The 26740-nt window shown below is 39.4% G+C and overlaps 1 protein-coding gene across 1 annotated transcript in view; it reads left to right on the forward strand.

Moving 5' to 3' along the window:
- LOC139599012 (guanine nucleotide-binding protein G(q) subunit alpha) overlaps window positions 1-19974 on the forward strand; it is a 201174-nt gene extending 181200 nt beyond the window's left edge. Inside the window, exons 6-7 of the mRNA XM_071445944.1 lie at window positions 12895-13048; window positions 19681-19974. Of these exons, the coding sequence (XP_071302045.1) occupies window positions 12895-13048; window positions 19681-19871 (345 nt within the window). The 3' untranslated portion in view covers window positions 19872-19974. The remainder of the gene's footprint in view (window positions 1-12894; window positions 13049-19680) is intronic.
- The last annotated feature ends 6766 nt before the right edge of the window (window positions 19975-26740 follow it).

Consider the following 26740-nt stretch of genomic DNA (forward strand, 5'->3'; position numbering starts at 1 on the left):
CCAGAAGTGTACCCAGGTGGCCAAGAAGGCCAATGTCATCCTGGCTTGTGTCAGTGTCATGGTTTAATTCCAGCCAGCAACCAAGCCCCATGCAGCCACTCTCTCACTCCCCCACCAGTGGCATCTGGGAGAGAATCAGAAGGGTAAAAGCCAGAAAACTCATGGGTTGAGATAAAGACAGTTTAATAGAGAAAGCAAAAGCCATGCACACAAGTAAAGCAAAACAAGGAATTAACTGCTTCCCATGGGCTGGCAGATGTTCAGCCATCTCCAGGAGAGCAGGGCCCCATCACACATAATGGTTACTTGGGAAGACAAATGCCATCACTCCAAATATCCCCCCCTTTCTCCTTCTTCTTCCAACTTTATATACTGAGAATGATGTCATATGGTCTGGAATATCCATTTAGTCAATTTGGGCCACCTGTCCCGACTGTCTCTCCTCCCAACCTACCATGCACCCCCAACTTCCTTGCCAGCATGGCAGTACAAAAGCAGAAAAGTCCTTGGCTCTGTGTGTGCCCTGCTCAGCAACAGCAAAAACATCTCTATATTATCAACCCTGTGTTCAGCACAAATCCAAAACACAGCCCCATACCAGCCACTGGGAAGAAAATTACCTCTAGCCCAGCCAAAACCGTCACAATCAGAAATAGCGGGGCCAGCAGGACTAGGGCAGTGATCATTCTCCTGTACTTGGCACTGGTGAGGCTGCACCTTGAGTACTGCATGCAGTTTTGAGCCCCTCACAACAAGAGAGACACCGAGGTGCTGGAGCATGTCCAGAAAAGGACAATGAAGCTACTGAAGGGTCTGGAACCCAAGTCTTATGAGGAGCTGCTGAGGGAGCTGGGGGTGTTTAGTTTGGACAAAAGGAGGCTCAGACGAGAACTTATTGCTCTCTACAGCTACCTGGAACGAGGTCGTAATGAGGTGGGTATCAGTCTGTTGTCCCATGTAAGAAGCAATAGAACAAGAGGAAATGGCCTGAAGTTGCACCAGGGGAGGTTTAGATTTGACATTAGGAAAAAATTATACATCAAAGGGGTTGTCAAGCATTGGAACATGGTACCAAGAAAAGTGATTGAGTCAGCATCCCTGGCAGTATTTAAAAGATGTATAGGCATGGTGCTTAAGGACATGGTTTAGTGGTGGACTTGACAGTGCTGGGTTAATGGTTGGACTTGATGATCTTTGAGGTCTTTTCCAATCTAAATGATTCTATGACTATCCTTAAGAACAGCATCTACAGCATATTCAAAAGAGGGGCATGCTTGGAATAACCAACAAGAGTACAAGTAAAACAACTACAGTAAACAGCAATATAGCAGGAGGATTTTTCCAGATTGTTGTGGTTGAGATGAAGACAGTTTAATAGGTAAAGCAAAAGCTGTGCACACCAGCAAAGCAAAATAAGAAATTCATTCACTACTTCCCATTGATGGGCATATGTTTAGCCATTTCCAGAAAAGCAGGGTTCCATCACATGTTAACAGTTACTTGGGAAGACAAATGTCATAACACTGAATGTTCCCCATCCCCTTCCCCTCATCCTTCCCACATATTCTTGCCCACCTCAGCCTACTTACTGGCAGGGCAGTGTGAGAAGCAGAATAGGCCATGATGCTGAAAAAGCACTGTTCAGAAATAACTAAAATGTTGTCAGCACTGTTTTGGTCACAAATCCAAAACAGCACCATATGAGCTGCTATGAAGAAAATTAACTCTATCCCAGCCAGAACCAGTACACATATCAGTCTGTACATCCAGGATGGTCCAGTAATTGGGCTGAGTGAATGGCTCCTGGCTCATTATGGATCTTATCACTTCCAGAAATGCAAGATCACTTTTATGACAGACCAAAGGGGCAGTATGTGGATCCAATGACTGCCAACCTGTCAGCCTCAGTTCCATGCCCAGGAAGATCATGGAACAGAACCTCTGAGAAGCTATGCTAAGGCACATGGAAGACAGGGAGGTGATTTGAGACAGCCATCAAGGCTTCACCAAGGGCAAGTCCTGTCTGACCAACTCAGTGGCCTTCTATGATGCAGTGACTACAGCAGTGGACAAGAGAATAGCTACAGATGTCATCTATCTGAAGTTCTGTAAGGCTTTTGACAGTGCCCCACAACATCCTTCTCCCTAAATTGGAGATACATGGATTTGATGGCTCATTTATTTGTTGGATGAGGAATTGTCTAGATGGTTGCATCCAGAAGGTAGTGGTGAACAGCTCAATGTCCAGATATAGACCAGTGACAACTGGTGTCCTTCAGGGGCTGTACTGGGACCAGTGCTGTTTAATATCTTCACTAATGACATAGACAAAGGGATGGAGTGCACCCTCAGCAAGTTTGCAGATGACAAAGCTGAGTGGTGAGGAACGGGATGCCATCCAGAGGGACCTGGACAAGCTCAAGAACTGGGACCATATAAACCTCATGAAGTTCAACAAGGCCAAATGCAAGGGCCTGCACCTGGTTTGGAGCAAATATAAGGCCCCAAAAGCTCACTTGATGAGCCTCTTAAAAGGGCTTACAGTTTTTCATGCACTCTGAGTTAGATGCACGGAAAAAATACTGACAAGATATCCTCAAAAGGCCAAAACAGCAACAAAAATATTTACTGGCAACATCAGAAAATCAGAGAACTTTGTCAAAAGTTTAAAGCAGCATTCAATCAGCATAAAACATTTCACAAAACATTAACTTAGTCCATTCGATGCAGCAGACTCCAAGCCCATTGGATTTTAAGTTACTCAAAACTCTGAGAATAAGGAATTAGAAGAAGAAGGAGAAAGAGACAAAGACAGAAAAGATATAGAAAAGAACAAGTATAGCTTCCCCTCCTGGTTCCAGTGGTGTTCAACTGATAGAAATCCCAAGAGGAGGTAGAGTCAAGAAATATGCTTGACTGCTATGAAAGGCTGTCAGCCACTGAGAAGCCTTGATCCAGCTCCAGCTGCACATTTCTGTACATTAACTATTCACAAATTTTTGTCTTTAGCCTTTTCACTCTCTACAGCTATCTGAAAGGTGGTTGTAGTCAGATGGGTGTTGGTCTCTTTTTCCAGGCATCAACTGACAGAATGAGAGGACAGAGGCTTAAGCTGCACCAAGGGAAATTTAGGCTGGATGTTAGGAAAAAGTTTTTTATGGAAAGAGTGATAAAGTACTGGAATCGTCTGCCAGGGGAGGTGGTGAAGTCACCATCCCTGGATGTGTTTAAAAAAAGATTGGATGTGGCACTCAGTGCCATGGTTTAGTTCAGGTGGTATTAGGGCATGGGTGGATCTTGATGATCTTCAAGGTCTCTTCCAATCTAGTGATTCTGTGATTTTCCATTGCAGCTGAAATAGGCTTTTGCTGAAAGCAATTTTGTGAGGTAGAGCTGGCTCATAAAATCAGAGCTAGAAATTGAACGAGGTATTAAATACTGCCTGCTCCCCACTGCTCCTGTCCTCTCTGCAGAGCCATACTGTCTTGCTTGGTTTTGGCAAGGCTTCCTTCATGTTGCATCTAAGGTCAGATCCCCAATAGAGGCCTTTCCCTATATTCCTTGTTATCCCATCTGTATTTCTAGAACTAGTTCATATTTCTTCAGCTGTACAAACAGGTAGTTAATGTGTTTGTAGGAAACAATTTTCCCTTGGAGATTAGTTTAGCACTGGAAAAGGGAACCCAGGGAGGTGGTGAAATCTCCATTCTTGGAGGACTTACCTAGACAAAGCAATGACTGACTTGGCCTTGTGTTGTTAATAACTATACTTCAGTGAAAGGCTGGACTAGATGGACTTCAGAGGTTAATTTCAGCTCACACTTCTGGTATAATATTCTACTGTTATTTCAGTGGTGTTTCAGTGGGATATGTGTGAGTACTTACAGATGTTTACATTTCAATAGATTAATTATTTGACCATTGGTTGTTCAGTGGTAACTAATGGTCTCAGCAATGCATCAGTATACTTACTACAGTCACGCTCTTTATGTTCTCTTAGGTTATAAAAGTAACTGCTCTCATCTAACTGTGGTGTTTTACCATTGATAAACCTAACCCTTACTCTGAAGCTACCCATGTAGTCAAACTCTACATTGGGTAGGACCAGTAGTATTGTATGATAACTCTGATTCTGGAAATAAACTGTAAATTCCTGCTCCTAATGTTATAATGAGTAATTTATGGTGAAATAAAGGGAAAATTCTCCAAATGTAAGTGTCCCAGTATCTTAGTGCAAAGAATGTAGGAGATTCCCTCTTGGGAAGAGCTATTCAGCAACAGATGTGCTTATGATGAAATTTTCCTACTCAATTCCTAACAGACCACCTTACAACACAATTTCCCTCTTATGTCTAATGATAAGCAAAGGATCAGTTTTGCAGAAATACATACATATTTACAGTTAGAATTAGACTTAAGTACTTTGCTGAATCACAGAATGCTTGAAGTGGGAAGGGGCATCTTGAGATGAACTAGTCCAACCTGCCTGTTTAAGCAAGGTCAGCTAAAGCAGGTTGCCCAAGAATAAGACATTCATAACAGTAAGAAATTAATTCTCCTAATATTTATCTGGTAGGCTTAAATTGAATATTTATCAGCTACCCCAAAATAAATTTACTGCACTTGTTCCTCATTGTAAATATGAGTGACAAGTTTAACAGTTTATAAAGTCATACATTCAAATTGTAATATTTTCATTAAAAGTCCACTACTTTCTATTAGTATTCTATCAGTATTTAAGCTATAACATTTCATCTCTTTGCTTCTTTATTATGCCTCGACTTTCTTTTAAACTTTCTGATTCTATCAAACTACAAAAAGCAAGAGGTTTTATTCATGTGAGCCTTTCAATAGAAACAAGAGGCTAATAGTTTTTCACAATAAAACATTTTAAATTCAGGTTTACAGTGATGGCTTTTGGGACAGTTTTTTAAAAGTGCTTAGAGTTTAATATGTGTTTAACAAAATCCTGTCTACCTTCCTTATAACAACAGGGAAAGGGAAAAAGCCTGATAAATATTTTTATATACTTCTGAAGGAGGGGCTCAGTTTTGGAAAGACCACCCACCCGAAGGTAGCAATTGCAGGGACAGAACGGAGGATCTAAATCCTACAGGATTGTCCTGGTTTAGGGCAAATTTTGGGAGGAAACTTCTGAATGGGGTCTCTCTAGAAAGCAAAACTCAAGTGGCCCCTCTCTCTACTGGTTCGGGAAAAGATTTCCTTGGAGAAAAGTGAATAAAACTGTTTATTTAACAAGCAAAGTATTCACAAGCATAAAAATGAATAATACTAAACAATAAAACTTCTCGCTGTTTTGAAGAGATAGCAAATTCAGAAAGTCCTTGTCGTGGAATGTAGCTCGGCTCTTTTAGTCTCTCATCCGTCACTCTGTGCTGCAAAGTGCCACGTCCCAGGCCCGGTGGGTCACAGGTGCAAGCTCCTGGTGCTCTTTTGGGTTTTTAGTCTAGAGCACGTTCAAACAATTTCAAGAAAAAGGAAAAACTACAGTCCAGGGAACTTCTCTGCCTCAGTTAGCAAAAAAAACTAGCTATAAAGCAAAGGAGATCCCTCTCCCACTCTCTGTCTGTGCTGCAGACAACACAGTCTGTGAGAAGGATGTGGGGGCGCAAGTGCAGTTTCTGATAACAAATTCTGCACTTCTTTTCTCCCCCTTGGCTCTTTGAACTAGTCTTAAAGGTGCAGAACTTCATATCTAGCATAAACAGAATAGATGATTGGGGATCCAAGCATCATAAAGTCACCCTAGGACATTTCACTTCTTATCCTTATATCGTCAGCTTATTATATACAGACAATGGTAGTGATATTCATCAAACAGTGATATTTACACATGGTTCTTATTCCACAATTAGATCTTCCTGAGGTACACACTGTGTTGTTCTATCTTTCTGCATTATCTACTATGTGCAACCTGGTCCCTGAGCAAAGACAACCCCACAGATCGGTTTGTCTGTACTCGAAGCAGAACTGATTTAAACTGTTTTCCCTGATAAACTTCTGACATATCACTGGGACCTTGTCTCTGTCTACTGTATATAGGGGCTCAGATTGGGCAGGGCTTGCTCAGTTGGTGGAACTTCGGGTGTTATCTAACCAGGTGGCCTTTGATAGATGCTGCTCCTAAATTTTGAATGATCCCCCACCCAATGCTTTCAAGGTGGTTTTTAACAGTCCATTGTACTTCTCTACTTTGCTTGCAGCTGGTGCATGGTAGGGGATATGGTATACTCACTCAATGCTATGTTCTTTAGCCTAGGTGTTGATAAGACTGTCCTTGAAATGAGTCCCATTGTCTGACTCAATCCTCTCAGGCGTACCATGCCTCCAAAGGACTTGCTTTTCAGACCTAAGATAGTGTTATGGGCCATAGCGTGAGGCATAGGGTAGGTTTCTAACTATCTAGTGGTGGCTTCTATTATTGTGAGCACATGGCGTGTTTGGGGCAGTGTGATGTAGTCAATCTGCTAGGCCTTTCTATACTTATATTTGGACTACTGCCTATTATACTATAGGGGTTTCAACTGCTTGGCTCGCTTGATCACAGCATACATCTCACAGTCATGGATAACTTGAGAAATACTGTCTATGGTTAAATCTACTTTTTGGTCTTGTGATTACTTATAGGTGGCATCTCTACCCTGATGGCCTGAGGCATCATGACCCTATCGAGCTAGGAACAACTCTTTCTTGTGTTGCTAATCTATCTTTGATAACTGCTATCTTTGCAGCCTGATCTACTTGCTTCTTATTTCAGTCCTCTTCATTATCTCTGTTCTTGGGGACATGGGCATCTACATGGTGGACTTTCACAGATCGTTTTTCTACTCTGGTAGTGATGTCTTTCTACTCTTCAGCAGCCTAAATTGGTTTTCTCTTATGCTGCTAATTAGTTTTTTTCTACTTCTCCAGCCATCCCCACAGAGCATTGGCTACTATCTATGAATCACTGTAGAGGTAGAACTTTGGCCACTTCCCTCTTTCAGCAATGTCTAGGGTCAGTTGAATGGCTTGATCTACTTTTTCTTCTAGTAGCTTCTGCGACCTGTCATGTTGGGCTTTATATGGCTGCTCTGTATTTTTGTTTTATCTCTACGATGGGACAAGAACGATCAGTAAGAAGAGCGTATTGTGTTTCTTCTGTTGGCAGTTGGTTGTATCGTGGAGCTTTTTCACCACGTGTTACTTGTTTTTGTTCTTCATCAGTGAGACTAAAGTTGTCATTTTTAGGCTAATTTGCAATTATCTTTAAAATCTCAGGGTGATTCAGTTTTCTATTATGGGCACGTTGTGTGATGAGAGCAATCTACTTGCTCCGTGTGGCATTGGTGGCATGGTGGGTAGAGGGAACTTTTGCATTGAGCATCTACCCCAGCACTGGTAGTCAGGGTATGAGGAGGAGTTGTGCTTCAGTGGATATTACTTCTGAGGCGGCTTGGACTCTTTTATAGGCTGCTAAGATTTTTTTTCTGTTGGAGTGTAGCTGGCTCCAGACCTTTTGTAGCTTCGACTCCTGAATCTTAGTGGTCGACCTTGAGTTTTGTTGCAGTGCAAGCTGATCTGTAGTTAGCATTAATCCAGTTATAAATAAGAAATCCAGCCCAGTTCCATGAACTAGCCTCTGGGCTGACTGACAAAGGTTCCAACCAATAACAACTCTCCTAAAATGCAAGCATTTGATTGGTTGAGTCTGGGGAGGGGGTGCAGAAACCAGACCAATGTCTGTATAGCACTGGGAGTTTTTGAATTGCCTATAAAAGGTTGTGGGAAACAATAAACCAGGCTGTTTGGCTGATAAAGCATGGGAGGTCTGTTGTGTGTTAAGTCTCAAACATACAAACACCAATGCATCAAAGTTTCACCAGGCACCTTCTGCCAAAGGCTCCAGGACAAGCCATTGCTGTTCCTGGCTGCAGAGCAGAACATGTTCTTCACATCTGGTCCTGTCTTGACTGGACCAAGGGCTACGGCATGAGTGATATGCTTGATCTGGGCAAAGGTTTGTTGCTGCTCAGGGCCCTATTGGAAAGTGTTTTTCTTGTGGGTAACTCGGTAAAGAGGGCTCACAATCTGGCTGTACTCAGGAATATCCATTCTCTAAAATTTTATGGTGCTTACGAAAGCTTGCATTTCCTTCTTGCTAGTCAGTGGAGACATTGCTGTGATCTTGTTACTGACATCAGGTAGGACTCCGACACTGTCTGTCTTACTACTTTACTCCCAGGAACTGGATTTTTCGAGCAGGTCCTTTAACTTTACTCTTCATGATGGTGAAACTGGCTTTTAGGAGAATCTGGATGATTTTCGCTCCTTTCTCAAACACCTCTACTTCCATGTTCTCCCACACAATGATGTCATCAATATACTGTAGGTGTTCTGGAGCCTCACCCTTTTCTAGTGCAGTCTGGATCAGTCCATGGCAGATGGTAGGACTGTGCTTCTCCTCCTGGGGCAGTCAGTTCTAGGTGTACTGCACTCCCCTCCAGGTGAAGGCAAACTAAAGCCTGCACTCTGCTGCCAGAGAAATGGAGAAAAATGCATTGGCAATATCAATAGTGGCCTGCCACCTCGCTGCCTTGGACTCCAGCTCATACTGGAGCTCTAACATGCCCGGCACAGCAGCGCTCAGTGGTGGAGTCATGTCATTCAATGCACAGTAGTCCACCATCAATCTCCATTCTCCTTCAGATTTGCGCACAGGCCAAATGGGGCTGTTGAAGGGTGAGTGGGTTTTGCTGACCACCCCTTGGCTCTCCAGCTCACGGATCATCTTATGGATGGAAATCACAGCATCTCGAGTTGTTCTATACTGTCGGCGATGCACTGTGGAAGTGGCAATTGGTACTCTTTGCTTTTCCCCCTTCAGAAGTCTTACTGCAGATGGGTTCTCTGATAGTCCAGGCAAGGTGTTTAATTGCTTAACACCCTCTGTCTCTACAGCTGCTATCCTAAATGCCCACCTGAGTCCCTTTGGGTCTTTAAAATACACACTTCAGAGGAAGTCTATGCCCAAAATGCATGGCTCCTCTGGGCCAATCACAATAGGGTGTTTCTGCTACTGATTTCTAGTCAGGCTTACACCAGCTTCTACTAAAGTAAAATCTTGTGACCCTCTTGTCACGCCAGCAATAGAAGCAGATTCTGCCTCCACATGTCTCGATGGGATTAATGTGCACTGCACACCAGTGTTGACCAAGGCTTCATATTTTTGTGGTTCAGATGTTCCAGGCTAATGAATCTACACATTTAAAAAACATGGTTTTCCCTAGCCTCTACCTGGCTAGAGGCAGGACCCCTCTAAACCTGGCTATCCTTCTTTCTCTGGACATATGTCTTGGAGGTTCCTTCAAGGAGATTGGACATGTCATCATCATATCTGGCAGTCCGGCTATGGGCTACTGGAGCTGCTTCTTTTTTGGTGGAACTTCATCTCTCAGTCTTGTTGTCTTTTAATTCAAATGCCCATTGTGCCAGAGCAGTAGTAGATTTTCTATCCCATCTCCTCATATTTTTTCTACAATCACGCAGGAAGAACTACAGCTCAGCTCATGGGGTGTACCTTCTCTCCCTATCTGGGGGATGTCTACATTTGGTACTAGAACTTCTGATCTGTACTGCCGAGATTTGGAGAAAGCCCTCTTTAATCTCTTCTCGGAGTGATTCTCTTTCATCTTATCTTCTAACTAACTAATTATAGATTCATCAGGTCATTGAGTGTAATCTTTTCTTAGGCCAAGAAGGTCCTTCAGGGAAAAGAACCTAATAGCGACTTCTGATTTTGTGTCAGTTGCTTTGACTTTTGATTTTGTATCAGGAAGTGGCTTTGACAGTCTTTCCCCCAGATCATCATCGTCTACTGGCCAATTGGTTTTGGTTGTGTGCTTTTTTCCTGCCGCGACTGCCAGTGGCTTAGGTTCACTGTCTGGTTTAGCTGCTGGCTTAGGCTCACTGTCTGGTTTAGCTACAACCTAAGTGACTGGGCTGTTGGCCGCAGTCTGAGTGATAGCTACTGATATATCTCCCTGCCCCCCCTGCCTCCATCTGCTGCCCTACAGTATCTAGCAGCATGCGATAAGCATGTGCCAGGGCCCAGCTTATTGCAATGATCTTTTTCTCCTTAGAGTCATCATGGCAGTTCTCTTCCAGATATTTCCCCACCTTGTCTGGGTTCTGAATTTGTTCACGTGAAAATTCCCAGCCTGGGGCATCAGAAAATTCCTTTGGGGATCAGAAAATTCCTTCAGGGTTCCGCCCATTCTCTCTGATTCTCCACAGTACTCAGGATTTTTTACTCTTGGGTCTACTCCTGGGTCAGGAGTCTCATCAGCCCCTCTGGAAATCTCAGCCCTGACTCTAGACAAGCTGCAAACTATATAGAGGAAGTCTACTAGATTAAATACCAGGAAGGTGGTCTCTTTAACATTCAGGGGGAACTGAACATTCTCCAAAAGTGACATAACAGATTCAAAGGAGAAGAAGGAAAGGAAAGGTTGAAAAGCCTCATCTTCTGCTCCTCCTCTAACAAACTGGGTGCAATTACTAATAAATCTCTAAAACATGCTACTGGAACTGGGATGCAGGGTAGGATGAAGAAACCATAAACTATATATATCTGGAACAAACTATAGCACTTTTGTAAATTTCCTATAAATCATTATCACCATGCCCAGCAAAATAGCTATTCTAATCCATGCCCCTCTACTGTAAAAACTACGTGTTAGGGACAATACTGGAGCTATCTCTGGATTAGAAAATAAGCCTAGGGACCAGAAAGGTATTAAAACCTCAAAAAAGCCTAGGGACCAGAAACACATGAAGTCTTCCACCCACAGAGACTATGAATTCAAGCAACGTGGCTACTGACTGCTTTATCTCAATACAGAGTAAATACAACTAAAATGCAATTAGTACAGGTTTTTACAAGAAAGACATTGAGGTGCTGGTGCACATCCAAAGAAGAGTAAGGAAGCTGATGAAACATCTGGAACATAAATCCTATGAGGAGTAGCTGAGCATAATGAGTGTTTTTGGTGTGGAGAATAGAAGGCTCAGGGGAGACCTTATTGCTCTCTACAAGTGTTTGAAAGGAGGTTTTAACAGTGTCAGTCTCTTGTCCGATGTAGCAATTGACAGAACAAGCAGAAATGGCCACAAGTTGCACCAGGGGAGATTCAGGTTGGATATTAGGAAATAATTTTTCACTGAAAGGATTATAAAGCATTTGAATAGGTTACCCAGGGAAGTGGTTGTCGCCATCCCTTGAGGGTCTTTAAAAGATGTGCAGATGTGGCACTTAGGGACATGGTTTAGTGGTAGACTTGGTAGTGTTAGGTTAATGGTTGGACGTGATAATCTTTTAGGCCTTTTCCAACTTAAACAATTCTATGATTCTATGTCTCAGCAACATCAGAATCTGCAAGATTCACTTTGATTTTGTTCTCTAGAAGCCTGTGTGAGGACTTAAAGAGTGCAATTACATGTCTCAAAACACTATTCCCATAAGATAAGCCACTACAACAGGAACTTGAGATAAGCACGGATGGCAAAAAGGAAGGCACTAATTCCAGGCTTAAACAGAGGTGAAGGTTTGGAATTAGCACACCGGACAAAATTCCACCATGCAGACTGTGGGAAAGGAAACCACTACTTACACCCATGCCAGTCCAAGTTGTGGGAACATCTGCGACCACCCCTTGGATACCTGGAACTTGGACTGTATAAAGGTGGTACCTCCAGTAGAATGACTCTGGGACCCCCACCACCAAAGACCAGGGTGAAGAAGGCTGCAAGAATCCACATGGTGGTGGTATCTTTTGCTTAATTTCTTTCTCATTCTCTCTCCGCCCCCGCTCTCTTTCTATTTCTTTCTCTCTACCTCACATTTACTGTTAAATAAAATCTGTACTATTGACTTTGGCATATGGTCTTGTTTGCACATTAATTTGAGCAGAGACATCTCTCATTAATCAGATCATAACAGCCTGTTTGATGGTGAAACTGTTGTTTTCAGGAGGCATCTCCTAAAAAAAGCTTCTGCAGTAGCTAATCAGGTCTGCCTTAGAATTTTCAAATAATAAAGTAGAGTTAATTCCTGGTTCTGAACTCAGTTTGTTCTGACTCTGTATTAACTACATTGTGTCAGCCTAACAGTTCTTCAGAATTGTATTGAACCACACAGAATTTTACAGTGTCAGGAAGCCCTTGCAAACAGAACTGTATGCTTCACTTATTTAAATTTCCACTATCACACAAAATGTTTTGCAGGAGCAATTAAACAAGGCTTAAGTAAAGGCTAACTTGATGTTAGAAACAAATTTACTATTTGTAAGATTTTATGTCATAAGCCTTTGATTTGGGCAAATATTCTCAGGTTATCAATGAGTAAGTTCTAAATTTACCCGGAACTATTTTAATGTCAATCTCTTTCAAAAAATTAAGGATTACATGCATTTAAAATTCAGGAAATTCATATAAAATAAATAAGGTTCTTGAAACTTGGTTATTATGTCTTGTTGTACATTTATCTCTGCCTTGAACCACATGCATTTCAGTGCCCATGAATTTGTTGACTGATCATAACTGTGCATAATCAGTATTTACAACAGTACCTGTTACAGCTATCGTGTCCATGACCTGTGTTCTAAAGAATAATCATGCTTGAGTCATTGAGTTTGCAAAAGGAAACTGCCTGCATATTTAATATACCACATACCTATGAATTGTAAATGAATCAGTTAAATCTTACATTTTGGTAAGAAAGTGGAAAACATGAAATTGATATGTTTATGAAACAAAATGGAATTGCATTGATTAAAAAAAAAAAGTTATTTTCACAAATGCACAAATGTATCTCTTTTTTTTTTTAAATTCCAGAATCGAATGGAAGAAAGCAAAGCACTCTTTAGGACAATTATCACATATCCATGGTTCCAGAATTCTTCGGTCATTCTGTTCTTAAATAAAAAAGATCTTTTAGAGGAGAAAATTATGTACTCCCATTTAGTTGATTATTTCCCAGAGTATGATGGTAAGTATATTGCCACCAGAACTCATGCCCCCATTTAAATTGCAGTAGTGACCAAATGTAATAACGTTGCCCATATTTTGCTTGGAGGTTCTTAGGACAAAAATAATCACCCATTCTTCATGAAATCCATTTTCTTCTTTATAAATTGTACTAAGTACACCAAATGGTTAGTTTGTAGTTGAACGACTTACTGGTCATGTTTTTTTAAAAATTATATGAGAAGGAAAATATTATTAAGAATAACAGTTTTTAATGCTTCAAGTTTTTAAAGTCACTGAAGTCTTGTGGAATTTTCTAGATTGCTAGGAATTCATCTTATACCTCCATTAATAGTGGACAAGACGGCAGTACCTTTCATGTCAAATTATTGATTCTAGATGAGTAACATCATATTTGCAATGGACCTTATTCTGTCCTTGTTCATAAGTTGGGATGAGGATTTGAACTGAAGTATAAAGCTAAAATTATATAAAAATACATTTTTCATTCTACTCAACATCTCACATACTCTTTTATAATTGGGTTTGTGTTTTGTTGTTTTTTTGTTTAAGGCTGGAAATCTGAATACAAGTCATAAATTCTCTGTGTCTCTCAGATAAACCAATATCACTTCTCCCACCCTTTTATTGTACCATTTCTTCTTTGTTTCCATTATTTTAATTTTATGTTACTTATATGAAATTTAATGTGCTTGTCCCTGAAAACATTATGTGGAACAAACAGCTGTTCCCAAAGAAGCTGTACTTTGAGAAAGTTCTCCTGAGGTGAAAACCTAGATATTCAAAGGTAACTGAGTGGAGACTTTGGCAACAGAGAAAAAAATCATATTCAAATAATAACATCTCTTTTGTCACACCAGAGAGTGAAAAGCAGATTCAAAAGCTACAAAAAAATTAAATCTCTCATTTTCAAAACAAGATAGTGATAGAAGGAAAAAGTTTCATGTTTTTCCTCTTTGAGAGGAAAGGATGTGTTCACAATGAACAGCCTGCAGGATCAGGCCATACTTAATTATGAACCAGTGTAAGTTTAGTTTGATAGTACTAAACAGAAGATAACTGACAGTTAAATAGAATATATTCTTGTATTTTTATGTTAGAAGTGTGGCAGGTGCCTTAGATGACATCCTGCAGGTGAGAAGGCTATACGGGCCCTTTTGTTATGATCACTCAAGTAGAGGTAAACCTGTGTTAAATTCTTGTTCAGAGAAACCAGACAAAAATTCATACATAAGAGTTGACATTGGAAGGGAGCTCTGAAGATCATCGAGTCCAACCTTCCTCCTCAAACAAGGTCATCCAGTGACTGCTTCACAGGTATATGTCCAGATGGCTTTTGAATATCCCCAAGGAGGGAGACTCTACAACGTTTTTGGGCAACCTGTCCCAATGCTCAGTCACCCTCACAGTAAAAAAGGAGTTTCTGGTGTTAAAATGGAAACTCCTGTGTTTCTTGTTCTGTAACTGGGCACCATCCACAAGAACCTGGCTTCATCTTCTTTGCATGCTTTCTTCAGGTATTTGTACACATTAATAAGATCTCTATCTGAGCCTTCTTTTCTCTAGGTTAAACAGTCCCAGGTTTCTCAGCCTTTCATCCAGTCCTTTAATCATCTTTGTGGCCTTTGCCTGGACTTTCTCCAGTATGCCCTTGTCTTCTTATACTGAGGAGCCAAGAACTGGACACAGAACTCCAGGTGTGGTCTCATCAGTGCTGATTAGAGGGGAAGGATCACATCCCTCGACCTGCTGGCAACATTTCTCCTAATGCAGCCCAGGATACCATTTGCCTTCTTTTTGTCAAGGGCACATTGGTGGTTCATGTTCAACCTAGTATCCACCAGGACCCTCAGGTGCCTTTTCTGCCAAGCTGCTTTCTAGTTGGGTGGCCCCCAGTATATATTAATGCCTAGGTTTGTTACTCTTCAGGTGCAGGACTTGGCACTTGCCCTTATTCAATTTCATGAGGTTCCTGTCAGCCCATTTGTCCAGCCTGTTAAGGTCCCTCTGGATGGAGCCACTCCTCCCAGTTTTGTGTCACCAACAAATTTGCTGAGGCTACACCCTGCTTCCTTATTCAGATCATTAAAGATGTAAATACGATTGCACCCAGTATTGGCTACTGGGGTACCCCACTAGTTACTGTCATCCAACTAGACAATATCCACTGCTCTCCCCTCATCTACTAGGCCAGTCATTTCAACATAGAGGGTTGTCAGATTTTCAATCAGTCAGCTCAGAGAAACCTTCCTCTTCTCCTTTACCATGGGTAAGGGAAACAAAAAAAGGTTATGGACAATTAGGGCCATAGCGAGTAGGCCAGACGTGAAAGTCATTTAAGTGTCTAATTCTGCATATCTTGCTGAACTTAACCCCTTAGAGAAGGTTATGGTTTAATTTGATTTCTTTTGGTGGAAAGATGGGGTGGATGACTTGTGGTTTACTCCCATCTGGCAACTTAGTATCACACAGCTGCTTACTCACTTCTCCATGCCTGGGGAGAAGAATCAGAAAAAAGGCAGAATCCATGGTTTGAAATAAAAACAGTTTAATAATTGAAGTAAAGTAAAATATAGTCATAATACTAATGACAATAATAACAATAATAATGGTAATGAAAAGGACAGAATAAAAACAACTGATGTACAATAAAAGCAATTAGTGCACAATATAATGGCTCACCACCCCACTGACTAACGCCCATCCCGTCCCTAAGCAATGATTGGCCCCTTCTGGCTAACTTCTCCCAGTTTATATACTGGGCATGATGTTTTATGGTGTGGAATATCCCTTTGGCTACTTCAGGTCAGTTGTCCCAGCTGTGGTCCCTCCCAACTTCTTGTGCACTTCCTCACTGGCAGAGCATGAGACACTAAAAAGGCCTTGACTCAGAGTAAGCACTGCTCAGCAGCAACCAAAACATCAGTGTGTTATCAGCATTATTCTCATACTGAATCTAAAACACAGCACTGTACCAGTGTAGTGATTTTACCTTGGCTAGATGCCAGGTGCCCACCAAGCCACTCTATCACTCCCCAGTGGGACAGGGCACAGAAAATAAGATGGAAAGCAACTAGTCAGTTGAGATAAAACAGTTTACTAAAGCAAAAAAAAAAAAAAAGTGAAAGTTTGAGTGCACATAAGCAATCGGAAAAGTTAATCTCTACTTCCCATCAGTGAGCGATGTTCAGCCACTTCCCAGGAAGCAGGGCTTCCGCATGTGTAGCAATGGGTCCAGAAGGCAAACATTGTAGAGTAATGAATGTCCCCTGTTCCTCCTCTCTCCCTTAGTTTTTATATCTGAGCTGACATTATATGGTATGAAATATCTCTTTGGTTACTTTGGGTCAGCTTGCTTGGTTGTGTCCCCTCCCATGATCTTGCCCACTCACAGCCCCTTGATGAGGGTAAGGAATGTTAGAGGGACAGTGCTGCTCAGCAGTAGCCAAAACTGGTGTGTTATCAACACCCTTCCAGCTACCAATGCAAAGCAAAACACTGTGAGGTCTGCTAAGGAAAAATGAACTCTATCTTAGTCAGACATAATACAACCAGCTGCTAAGAAGAAAATTAATTCTATCCCAGCTGAAACCAAGACAGTTGCAAAGTTTTTGGCTTGCACAGGTCACTGTGTCCCTCTCTGCTGTTCCAACACCTTCTTTGGAGATGTTGAAGATGGACGCATTTGGAGAACTTATCAGAATTAGGTATTTTTCAGTCGGATCACTTTTGCCATGTGGGTAGTACAATGGAGAAAGCAGCATTTGTCCTGGTTCAGGGCCAATTTTGGAGAGAAGCCCCAAAGAGGTTCCTCTAGAAAAGCAGATTCAATTGGCCCCTCCCCCAACCAGTTTGGGAAAAAAATACCTCCTTAGAGAAAAGTGGAAAAAACTGTTTATAAAACAATAAAACCTCTTGCTGCTCCAAAAGAGATGACAAACTCAGAAAAGTCCCCTCCCTGGGTTGCAGCTTGGCTTACTCAGTCTCTTATTAGTCCCTCCAGTGCTGGAAATGCCGCAGCCCAGGTTCGGCCTGGTGGGCCACAGGTGTGAACTGCCGGTGCTCTTCTGGGTGTTCAGTCCAGAGCAGATTTAAACAGGTCTAAAGAAAAGGGAAAAAAAACCCCACAGTCCAGGGAACTTCTTTGCCTCAGCTAGCTGAAACTAACTAAAACAAAGGAGAGCTCTATCCCGCTGTCTGTCCACCCACAGACAACAACAGTCCAGGAGGAGGAATGTGGAGGAGTGAGTGCAGTGTCTGAAAACAAACTGCGCGCTTCTTGTCTCCCCCCTTCACTCTCTGGAACAAGTCTTAAAGGTGCAAAACTTATTATTCAGCATAAACAGAACAAGACTATTGGGGATAAAAGCATCATATAGTCAACTCAGGACAGGATCAGAAATGGTAACCAGGATGGCAAACTGGACTGATTAAACCAAGCAGTTGTACTGCACAGTATGTCATAACAACATTGGATGAGAGACTGAGATGTGCTCAAGGGTGAGAGTATCACATGAAGATATGCTTTCAGAGATCATACTAAAAGACCAACTCAAAGGCTGGAATGAAGAGCTGGGAGTAAGGAAAAAGACAAAAAGTGACCATGTTTGGAAAGGAAAGAATTCAAAAATATCTATCTGTGGGAGCGCACTCCCCTCCAGAGTCTTCAAAGAAAATAAATGCTGACAATTCCAAGTTAATGTAGCCAAGCTAAATTGTAGTGCTTTTTATACAAAACTTGACTATCATATAGAGAAACCCTTTTAAGATTGCTAAAAAGGGAGCTATGGACAAGAAACCTACTGATTTGTATTAGAATTCTTTTCCAAGATTAGTTAGATTGTAACCGTTTAGCGTTGTAAATCTAGCATTGGTTCATTCCCTTTTTCTAAATACCTAAGATGGTAAACTTTCTTTTTAATCTCAGTTTTCTGTACTTGAATTACATTATGATAACCAGACTTATTATTAGGCAAGCAAAATTTGGATGTGGGCTTTAAATAGTGCAGTAGATTTTAAAAGAGGAACAAAACCTGTCAGTGCCTACCCACTGTAAAAGTGTTTAACAAAATTCTAGGAAGTTGATTAAACCAATAAATGTCTTATTTTTAAGAAATCATTGTCTTTGAAAGTGTTGGAGTCTTCTTTACAAATATTTAAACTTCCTAAGAGTAAAAAAAAAAATAATAGGGACATTAACTTTGCTGCTGTTTCTATAGAATATGTGATGAAGCTAAAGGCTAGAACCTGTTGTGTTTAGACATTTTAAAAATTTAGAAGTCCTCTTTGCCCTGGTTCAGAGAAATTATTATGTTTACATGTCCTCTACATCTCAGAAAATGTGTAAGTCTCTGTATATGTCTATATATAGATATGCATATTCATGTGCATACAAGATATTGTAGAATCATGTTCTCCTTCCACAAGGCTTTGCAACCAATAGATACCAGAAAGTATTTTATCTTTTGTGATGCCATTGTTACATAATTTGTGCATTTATCCAAATTAGAAATGTTTAAATTTGTATTTAAATATTAAAAATAAGTTTTATTTTGCAGTCATTGAAAGTTATGTGGGCACATGCTAACTTCCTAAGTACAGAGTTCATAACCATTGAAGGACAGAACTATATAACAGCTGAGTGCTGGTTATATTGTCATATAACAAGACCAGAACTAATAAGGAGATAGGAGGAAGAGGCATGGCAAACATACATGTTCTGTATAAACCCACATTGCAGAAACAGGAGGACAATGGAATAATGGCCTATGAAAATTGCACTGGAACAGTATATGTATATACAGTATAAGAAAAAATAACTTGTGGCTGATGTTCCTACTTCTGTGCTGCTCTTTTGGCTGTGAACGTGAACCAATTCTCAATCCTATAGATTGGAAGTCATTATTTTGCCTTCTGCCTTATGCAAAGCAGAATATACAGTTTGGTTATGTAGACTTCATGCTCTGAGAATTACAGACTTTGCTTAAATTTAATAGAATTGTTATATATAATTTAGACATTTGATTTGTTAGAACATTAAGTTTTGCAATTGAACAGCTTCAACTAGCAAGCATGTATATGTTGCTATCACTAAATGTGGTGGTTTGAAATCAGAATTGGTGCCCCGTGTGAGGAAATTGAACCAAACCCACTACGCTAAAGTAAATTAAATTCCGTTGGGGACGGTGTCAAACTAGTTTAAGATGTAACTTGATTATGCTACATTTTAAAAGAATGTACTGTTTAAATACAGTAGACTGAAAATGGGCCAGATCTGTTAATTTTTTTTAATGAGTATGAAGCAACTAATTATTCTGTTGTTCATTTTGTGGGGTCATCAAGTTCATCTCTCCATTTTTAACACCTTATTGAAGAAAGAAGAAAGCACAAAAAGAACAGCTCTTCTATTATCACCTTCTGGAATTTCCTTCAATTTTTATTTTTTAATGGTCCCCACTGGGAAAAAAATAGTATATGGTAGTATTTGTTATTAAATTTTTTCCTTTCCTCTCTCATACAAAGATAACAGATTGAGTCTTTCTTCTGTTTTCTGCTCCTGAGGTTCCCCACCTTAATAAGCTCAAATATTGAATTGACTTTAAGAGAAACTGACTTTTTCTTCTTAATTATCAGGACCACAACGGGATGCACAAGCAGCACGAGAGTTCATCTTGAAGATGTTTGTAGACCTGAATCCAGATAGTGACAAAATTATCTACTCCCACTTCACTTGTGCTACAGACACAGAGAATATACGCTTTGTCTTTGCTGCTGTCAAGGACACGATTCTACAGTTAAACCTGAAGGAATACAACTTGGTCTAACTGTGCCTAAAAGGCCCTCCAAAACCACCTTTGTGTGATTGAAGATGCACAATAGGGACTGGATTATCTGTGAAAACAAGTTGCATAATACTAATTTATTGCTGGCCTGCACTCTGTGAATGTTCAGAGTTTTTTAGTTGATATTATGATTTTATTTAAACTATATGGAGGAAAACCAAAATATGCTGAAGTACAGTCACAGTACATTTTCTTATTTTTTAGGCAAAATCTTGTGACTCAGTGGTTTCTAAATTCTCAGTCATACACTCACAAAGGATAACAGGTTTTTGCTATTGCAGCAAAATCAAGCTGGTTTCCTCTTTCCCTGACCCTTTGTCTCCCTCCTTCCTCCCCCGCTATGTTTTGAAAGTACAATGGCCATTTTACCACTTACATTCCTTGATAATATATTTTCTGTTGAGTGACTTGGCCAAGAAAGTTACTATCATCAGAAGTGAAGTTATCAGTCATTCAAATTTTACAGAATGTGCTTTCTCTGAAGGATCAGAAGTACTGATAGTATGATTTTTTTCATTCTTAAAATTAGTGTTCTCATTCTGTCTTCACTTCTGAGACTAGAATATTGGGAATTGCAAAATAGAAATAGTTGTGTATGGATTTAGAATTTAAACATACTTTCACAGTTCAGAAAGATGCATAGAAGACAGTAATAAAATAATTAAAGACATAAACCTCAGATGTCCATAGAATATCATCGAATCTCTTTTTAATTGCCATGTGCCATTATTTTCTCTTTTCTTTAATCACTAATGACAAGTAGAAATGTCATGGACACTACATTTTCCCCAGTGGCTACAGCCGGAAACAGGGGTAGGGGTTTATTTTTCAGTTGTGTGCATTTTTTCTTAAGTTAGAGCTTTTTTAAAGTGTTTTTCCACGGTAGAAAAGAAGTTTTTTTGCTGTATAAAATCTTGCCAAATATGGCTTTTTATGAAACCAATACTTTTGAAACATAGGATAGTGATTGAAATGCCAAACTAATGGATTGGGAATTGACTTGACTGAGTCAACTGCCAAATGATAAACATAGTTTTAACTCATATGTTCCTGTTTTTATTGTGTTCCATTTTCTAATGCCAAAAACAACAGTGTGAGTGAACATGCTACTAAGTATATGTGTATAGAAGACAGTTTATTTCTCTCTTTATGTCAGAGATGGCATGAGATTGCATACAGTGTTTTTTCTAATAATATCAAGCACCTCGTTTATTACTGATGAATGATCACATTCAGAAACCTTTCTTGATAAGGTTGCCTCTTAACCTATTCACAGACATTTTATAGGTTTCATGCAAAATAGTCTCTCTTGATGTTCTTTAGAAAGATTTCTTAATGCAAATCACTCTTGAAATTTAAACATGAAAAATTTTAATAACAAAAATGTAGCACCCATCAATGAGCAGCTTGGGTTGAAAGGTATTTTTTGACCAGGTGCATGATTGCTAGCAAGCTACAGAGAACTCTGAGGTCAGACATTGAATTACTTACATTGCCAAGTAGCAATAGGGTGCACTTAGCACAGAAGCTGCTGCCTCTCAACAGCAAAGGAGAGGTGGAAAAACAATCTCTTATTACTTGAGTAACAAAGTTAACAATAAATACTAATGAGATGTTTCTCATCCTTAATACTCCCTACTCTAAAACAACATTAATAAGAATAGTTGCTAGGTTTTGTTCCCTCATAAAACACCTTATAATTGGAAATTGATTGTAGGTATAGTGCAATTATGAATGCTATAATCATTGTACATGCATATATGCCAACATTCATATTGGCTTTATATTCATTTATTTTTGGCAAATTGATTGTGCTGTGTTGATATGTATCTATGTAATTGTATAATATGTCTTATAGCTGATTCACATTTTAAATAATGTTATTTTATTTACTTTTTAAAGAGAAGAATGTAAATTTTTTTCAGTTTATTCCTGACTAGGTATTTGTTGGTTTTATTTAAAAAGCTTATCATAGTACAGAACTGCAGTAGCATTGTGCTATATAGAATCATTTGAACATTCCTGAATAAAAGTAAATTGGAGACACACAGAGGACAGTCAAAAGCAAGACAATGCTTAAATCTTGTCAGGGCTTTATACAGATGTAGAAGCTGTTTTTGCTAGAAGAATTTATGCCATTATATTTAGGATTAGAATATAAGCTCTTAAATATCAATTTGTATTTGGCAGATTCAACTTCAGTTAATTTTACCTTTCTAATAGCCTTTTTTAGAAAAGTGAAATTAGACACATTTCAAACCATTGAACATAAGTACTAATGGGTATATTCTATTTCCCTAAAAATATAATAAAACCATCAGATCAGTTAAACATTAATTCAGAAATTACAGAAACCTTGGACTTAACAACCACAAAGTTGCTAATGTTAAAAATTTTAAGCAGTTAAAATGTGTTTAATAAAGCTAAAGCACATAGTTGAAGGCTATAAAAAGTGACACTGACATTCTAAATGTATTATCAGAACAGCTGTTGTTATTATATATGTAATTCTAACATTGGCCATGATCTTACTTATAAACATAACAAATCTTCTGTTTTAACTGTTGACTGGAGTGTGTGATAATATCCTTTCTTTCAGCCTGTGAATACATTGGCCACCATGGATTTAGTGATATAAATAGAACTGTAGGGAGAAAAAAGCAAAAAAATGCCAGTGTTGTCTAATGAAGGTTTGGGTTTGTTTTATTATGGGATATCGGGGGAGTGTATGGGGTTTTAAGTTTTAATATAAAAAGGATTTGTATAAAACAACCCAAAAATTTACACTTTATAGACATATTGTGATTGCAAAATTCAAATGTGTGTGCCACTGGGCTACTTCTGGTATATTTTAATTGAGTTGAACCTGTGACAATGTTTAGATCATTTAAACATATTCTGAAAAAAGATAATCAGCATGTTAACGCAAGCCTTACATAACTCACCTAACACAGCATTGCAGTGTGACAGTGTTTACAAAAGCATTTAATTTTTAAATGACAGGTGTTCTCATTTGCAATATATTTCATTGCTATTGCTGTTGCTGTTTTAATTGGTGATTTCCACTATGCATTATAGTGCTTGAGTCTAGAAGTATGTGCCTCTAACATGAAGCTGAAGGCAAAAATAAGACAGGAACCCTTTTAATTTTGCAAAATTACATTGTTTCATTGAATGTCATAAATAGGAGAGGAGAAAAGGAAAACATTGGGAAACTATTCTAGGTGTACAAGAAAGCTGTAAATACATTTTACAAAAACCTTAAACTTGCTTTTTCACTAGTTAGCTGGCACTTTGTTTACATATATAGGATGATGAAGCTATAAGGGCAGTTTACTTTTATAATTCAGACTTTTGATTTTCAAGGTAACCTGTAATTTTAAATCATAATGCCACATGATTGTGAAGCACTTTTTAAAGTTTGAAAGTGGAGAAGAGGCTTTATGCTGGTTATCAGTCCGAACTGCCTGCATGATTTGCAAAAACTTTAAAAGGTGATAAAAGGGCTGCATATGAAGATATTGCTAGACTCTGAGCTTTTGTTTATGAGAGGCAAGACTTTCAGATTGCTCAACTTTATGGTCCTTCCCTTGTTATGCATTTTTCACAAAATATTGAAATAATAGGAGAAAACAGAGACATGTTAACCCATATGGAAAAGAAAAATAATGTCCAAATAATTTATTATATGTGCTGCTAGTATTGAAGGTCTGCATGGTTATCCTGCATTACATTAGCAAAATAATGAAGTGTGCACAGTATATTAACAAGGCCTACAAATTACCTACCTGTAGTTAAGAAATCAATAAATTAAATATGTTTTGGAGGGTGTCGCAAGCAAGGAAATTAAAATGGCCTGTTGTAGATAATTAATGGTTATTTGAGGCCTTCACACTTTTGCAGATAAAGTCCCTCTTTGGACATAAACAACTAAGATTGTATGTCCCCGTCCAATTTGCTAGTTTAGTAGCGATCATGAAAAACAATGTGTTTTGGTTTGAAGAGAATGACTGATAGTTCCTCTTTTTTGTTGTTGTTTTTGCTTTTATTTACCATTTTATTTATCAGTCAAAACAAACATTTCCATGTAATCAGTAATCCATTGAGGGTCATTGTTTATCTAGTTACAGGGTTTTTACTGTAACTTTCTCTAGAGCTTTTTTACAGTAGCTGTGTTGCAGGAAAAAAAAGAATTGAAGAATCATTTGGGCAAAGCTGATGTTGAAGGTAGTGTCAAAAATGCAAGGGAATTCAACCAAATCAATCTTACTCTTGGTAATAAGACTGCTGTTTTTGTGATGTTGGGGGTTTTCTATCAAAAGATGGTCTAAGATGAAGTCTTGCTGGATTTCTTATTTATCATGCTGCAGAAAATCCTTTTTTTTGCCAATATATTGGGAGTCAGATACATTTTTAAAATTTGCAGTGTTTAACAAAATAAAGATCATATTTGTTATTCTGAAGTGTCATTTAAATGCATGTATTGTGTATTGTTTGGGGGACAAAAATAGGGTGTGGTTTTCTGTTTTTCTGTTTAAAAAACTAATGCATAAATGCTGCTCTTCAACAATCATGTTGGTTAAAAATACAATACTTTTCACCATAGCTTTGTACTATAGTATCTTCTTCGTTCCTTGACATTTAGCTTTTCTCAAATATATTCGGGCTTGTTCTCCCAAAATATTTCTTATGACAAATATTTGTCTTGGGAATGGCTTTTATCCCATATCAATTTTTTGGGGGTTTTGTTTTGTCCAGAAATGGTCACTCCCCCGCTCCAAGCTTCGGGAGTATCGCAAGGGGTGAGTGCCAGCACAGGATTCTGAGGGTTAGGGGCAAGGGGCTGTTTCCTTCTGGTGGGGCAATTCATCTCAGCGGCCACACTGCACAGTGCCTCTTACTAGAGATACTGTTGCTTTGTGGTTTTTGCCTGGTATTTTTTCTTCTCCTTTGGCACTGTGACTGGGCTTACTGGCTTGCTTCTCTGTTCCTCTGCTTGCTCGGGAGCCCAGAGATAGTGCTGCGCCATCGCCAGTGAGCTATCTATGGGACCAATTCCCCGCCCAGCCCTGCTCTTTTCTGCTGCTGTTTCAGGGCTTCTTGCTACATTTTAACCTGACACCTGGCCACCCCCCAGCTTCTGGCACGGCCCTGGAGACTGTGCTACACTTTGTCATCCTGGGTGTGCAGCTTCTGAGGTTCCTGCTACAGTCCATTTCGCCATCCGGAGAGACACCGGGACTGACGGCCCCTGTGAGTTTGAACAGGAAGCCCCTTTTCTGTCTTCTGCCAGCTCACCTGCCATAGGCCATGTGGAGAGAGGAGACTGAGCTCGTGCCACAGCGCCCTCTGCAGCCGTGGGAGAATCAGTGTACCTGCCCAGCCTCACCAGGAGCCAACAGCGCCCCTGCCGGTTGTGACTATAACTACACCAAAGGGGAAAGTGCTTGTCGGCCAGGAGAAGGCTGTTATTGGGTCTCTGTTTTTTTTGTTTGTTGTTGATACTGTTATTGTTTGTTTGCCTTGTTATACATACATACATAGATATACATATATATATGTGTATGTATGTATGTATGTGTATGTATATATATATATATATATATATATATATATATATATATACACTAGTAAAGAACTGTTACTCCTTTTCCCATATCTTTGCCTGACAGCCCTGTAATTTCAAAGTTATTATAAGTTGGAGGGAAGGGGGTCATATTTTTCATTCCAAGGGAGGTTCCTGCATTCCTTGGCAGACACCTGTCTTTCAAACCAAGACAATATTGTATAGATGCATTGTCCCCATAATTAGTTTTTTAATTATACATGCTCTGTGCTCATTGTCCATATATTAACATTTCCTGATTATCCTTATTACAGTCAGAAAGTTCAAAACATTTAAAGTTCAGTACAGTGAATACAGTTATTTGGCATTATTACTAAAGATTTTTTTGGTTTGTGTACAACAGAAACTCAAAAGCATGGGGGAAAATAAATAACCATCTGTCTTTATTAATAGAAAACATTCAGAATTTGTAGGCTCTTAAGCGAAATTCTGAAGTATTTTGCATGATTGCAATAGTTCTGCAAAAGCAGACTGTTTCTTTGTTTTGTTTGCCTAAGTGATGATTGACAAAACAGAAAGAGGCCTACATATTGGTTTTCAAGATTGACTCATACTTTAGCAGCAATCATCGCATCTCACATCTTTATGACTGAAGAAACAGAATTTCAGGACGCTTGCAAAGATGACTTTGTTCTCTATTATGTGATTACAAGTTTAAATAAAATTTTTGGAATGCAAATAATTTTCCTAAGTAAGAATTTCAGTGAATTGCTGTTGCAGAATGCAAAGGCGAGGGATCAATGAGGAAGGACTTCTTTTACCTTTATGTCTCGGTGAAAATAACATCAACAAAAATACAGGTGCAAGTGATGATATTCAGATATGTGAAATAGGTGCTGAAACTATTCATGAGATAAATTGCTTATAGATGTGTGTCATGGTTTGAGACTGGCCAAATGCTAGGCACTCACAAAAGTCATTCACTTACTCTCTTCTGCTACAGTCGGGTAGAGGAGAGGGAAAAAAAAATTAACGAAGGGCTCGTGTTGAGATAAGGACTGGAAGAAAAAACACTGTAAGGACAAAATAGGTTCAAATTTAAAGGTGCAAAGTAAATTTATTATTAACAGGGTCAGAGGAGGATAATGAGAAGTAAAATAAGCCTTTAAAACATCTTTTTCCCCCCCCCCAGCCCCTCCCTCTTTCCCACCAACAGTGCAGGGAGATAGGGTGTGGGGGTTTTGTTCAGTTCGTCCCTCAAAATCTTTTTTCTTTTCACTCAAGG

The sequence above is a fragment of the Agelaius tricolor genome, unplaced genomic scaffold (assembly GCF_023055355.1).
Source record: "Agelaius tricolor isolate 1412-34295 unplaced genomic scaffold, bAgeTri1.0.p SCAF_21, whole genome shotgun sequence".
Taxonomy (NCBI): Eukaryota; Metazoa; Chordata; class Aves; order Passeriformes; family Icteridae; genus Agelaius; species Agelaius tricolor.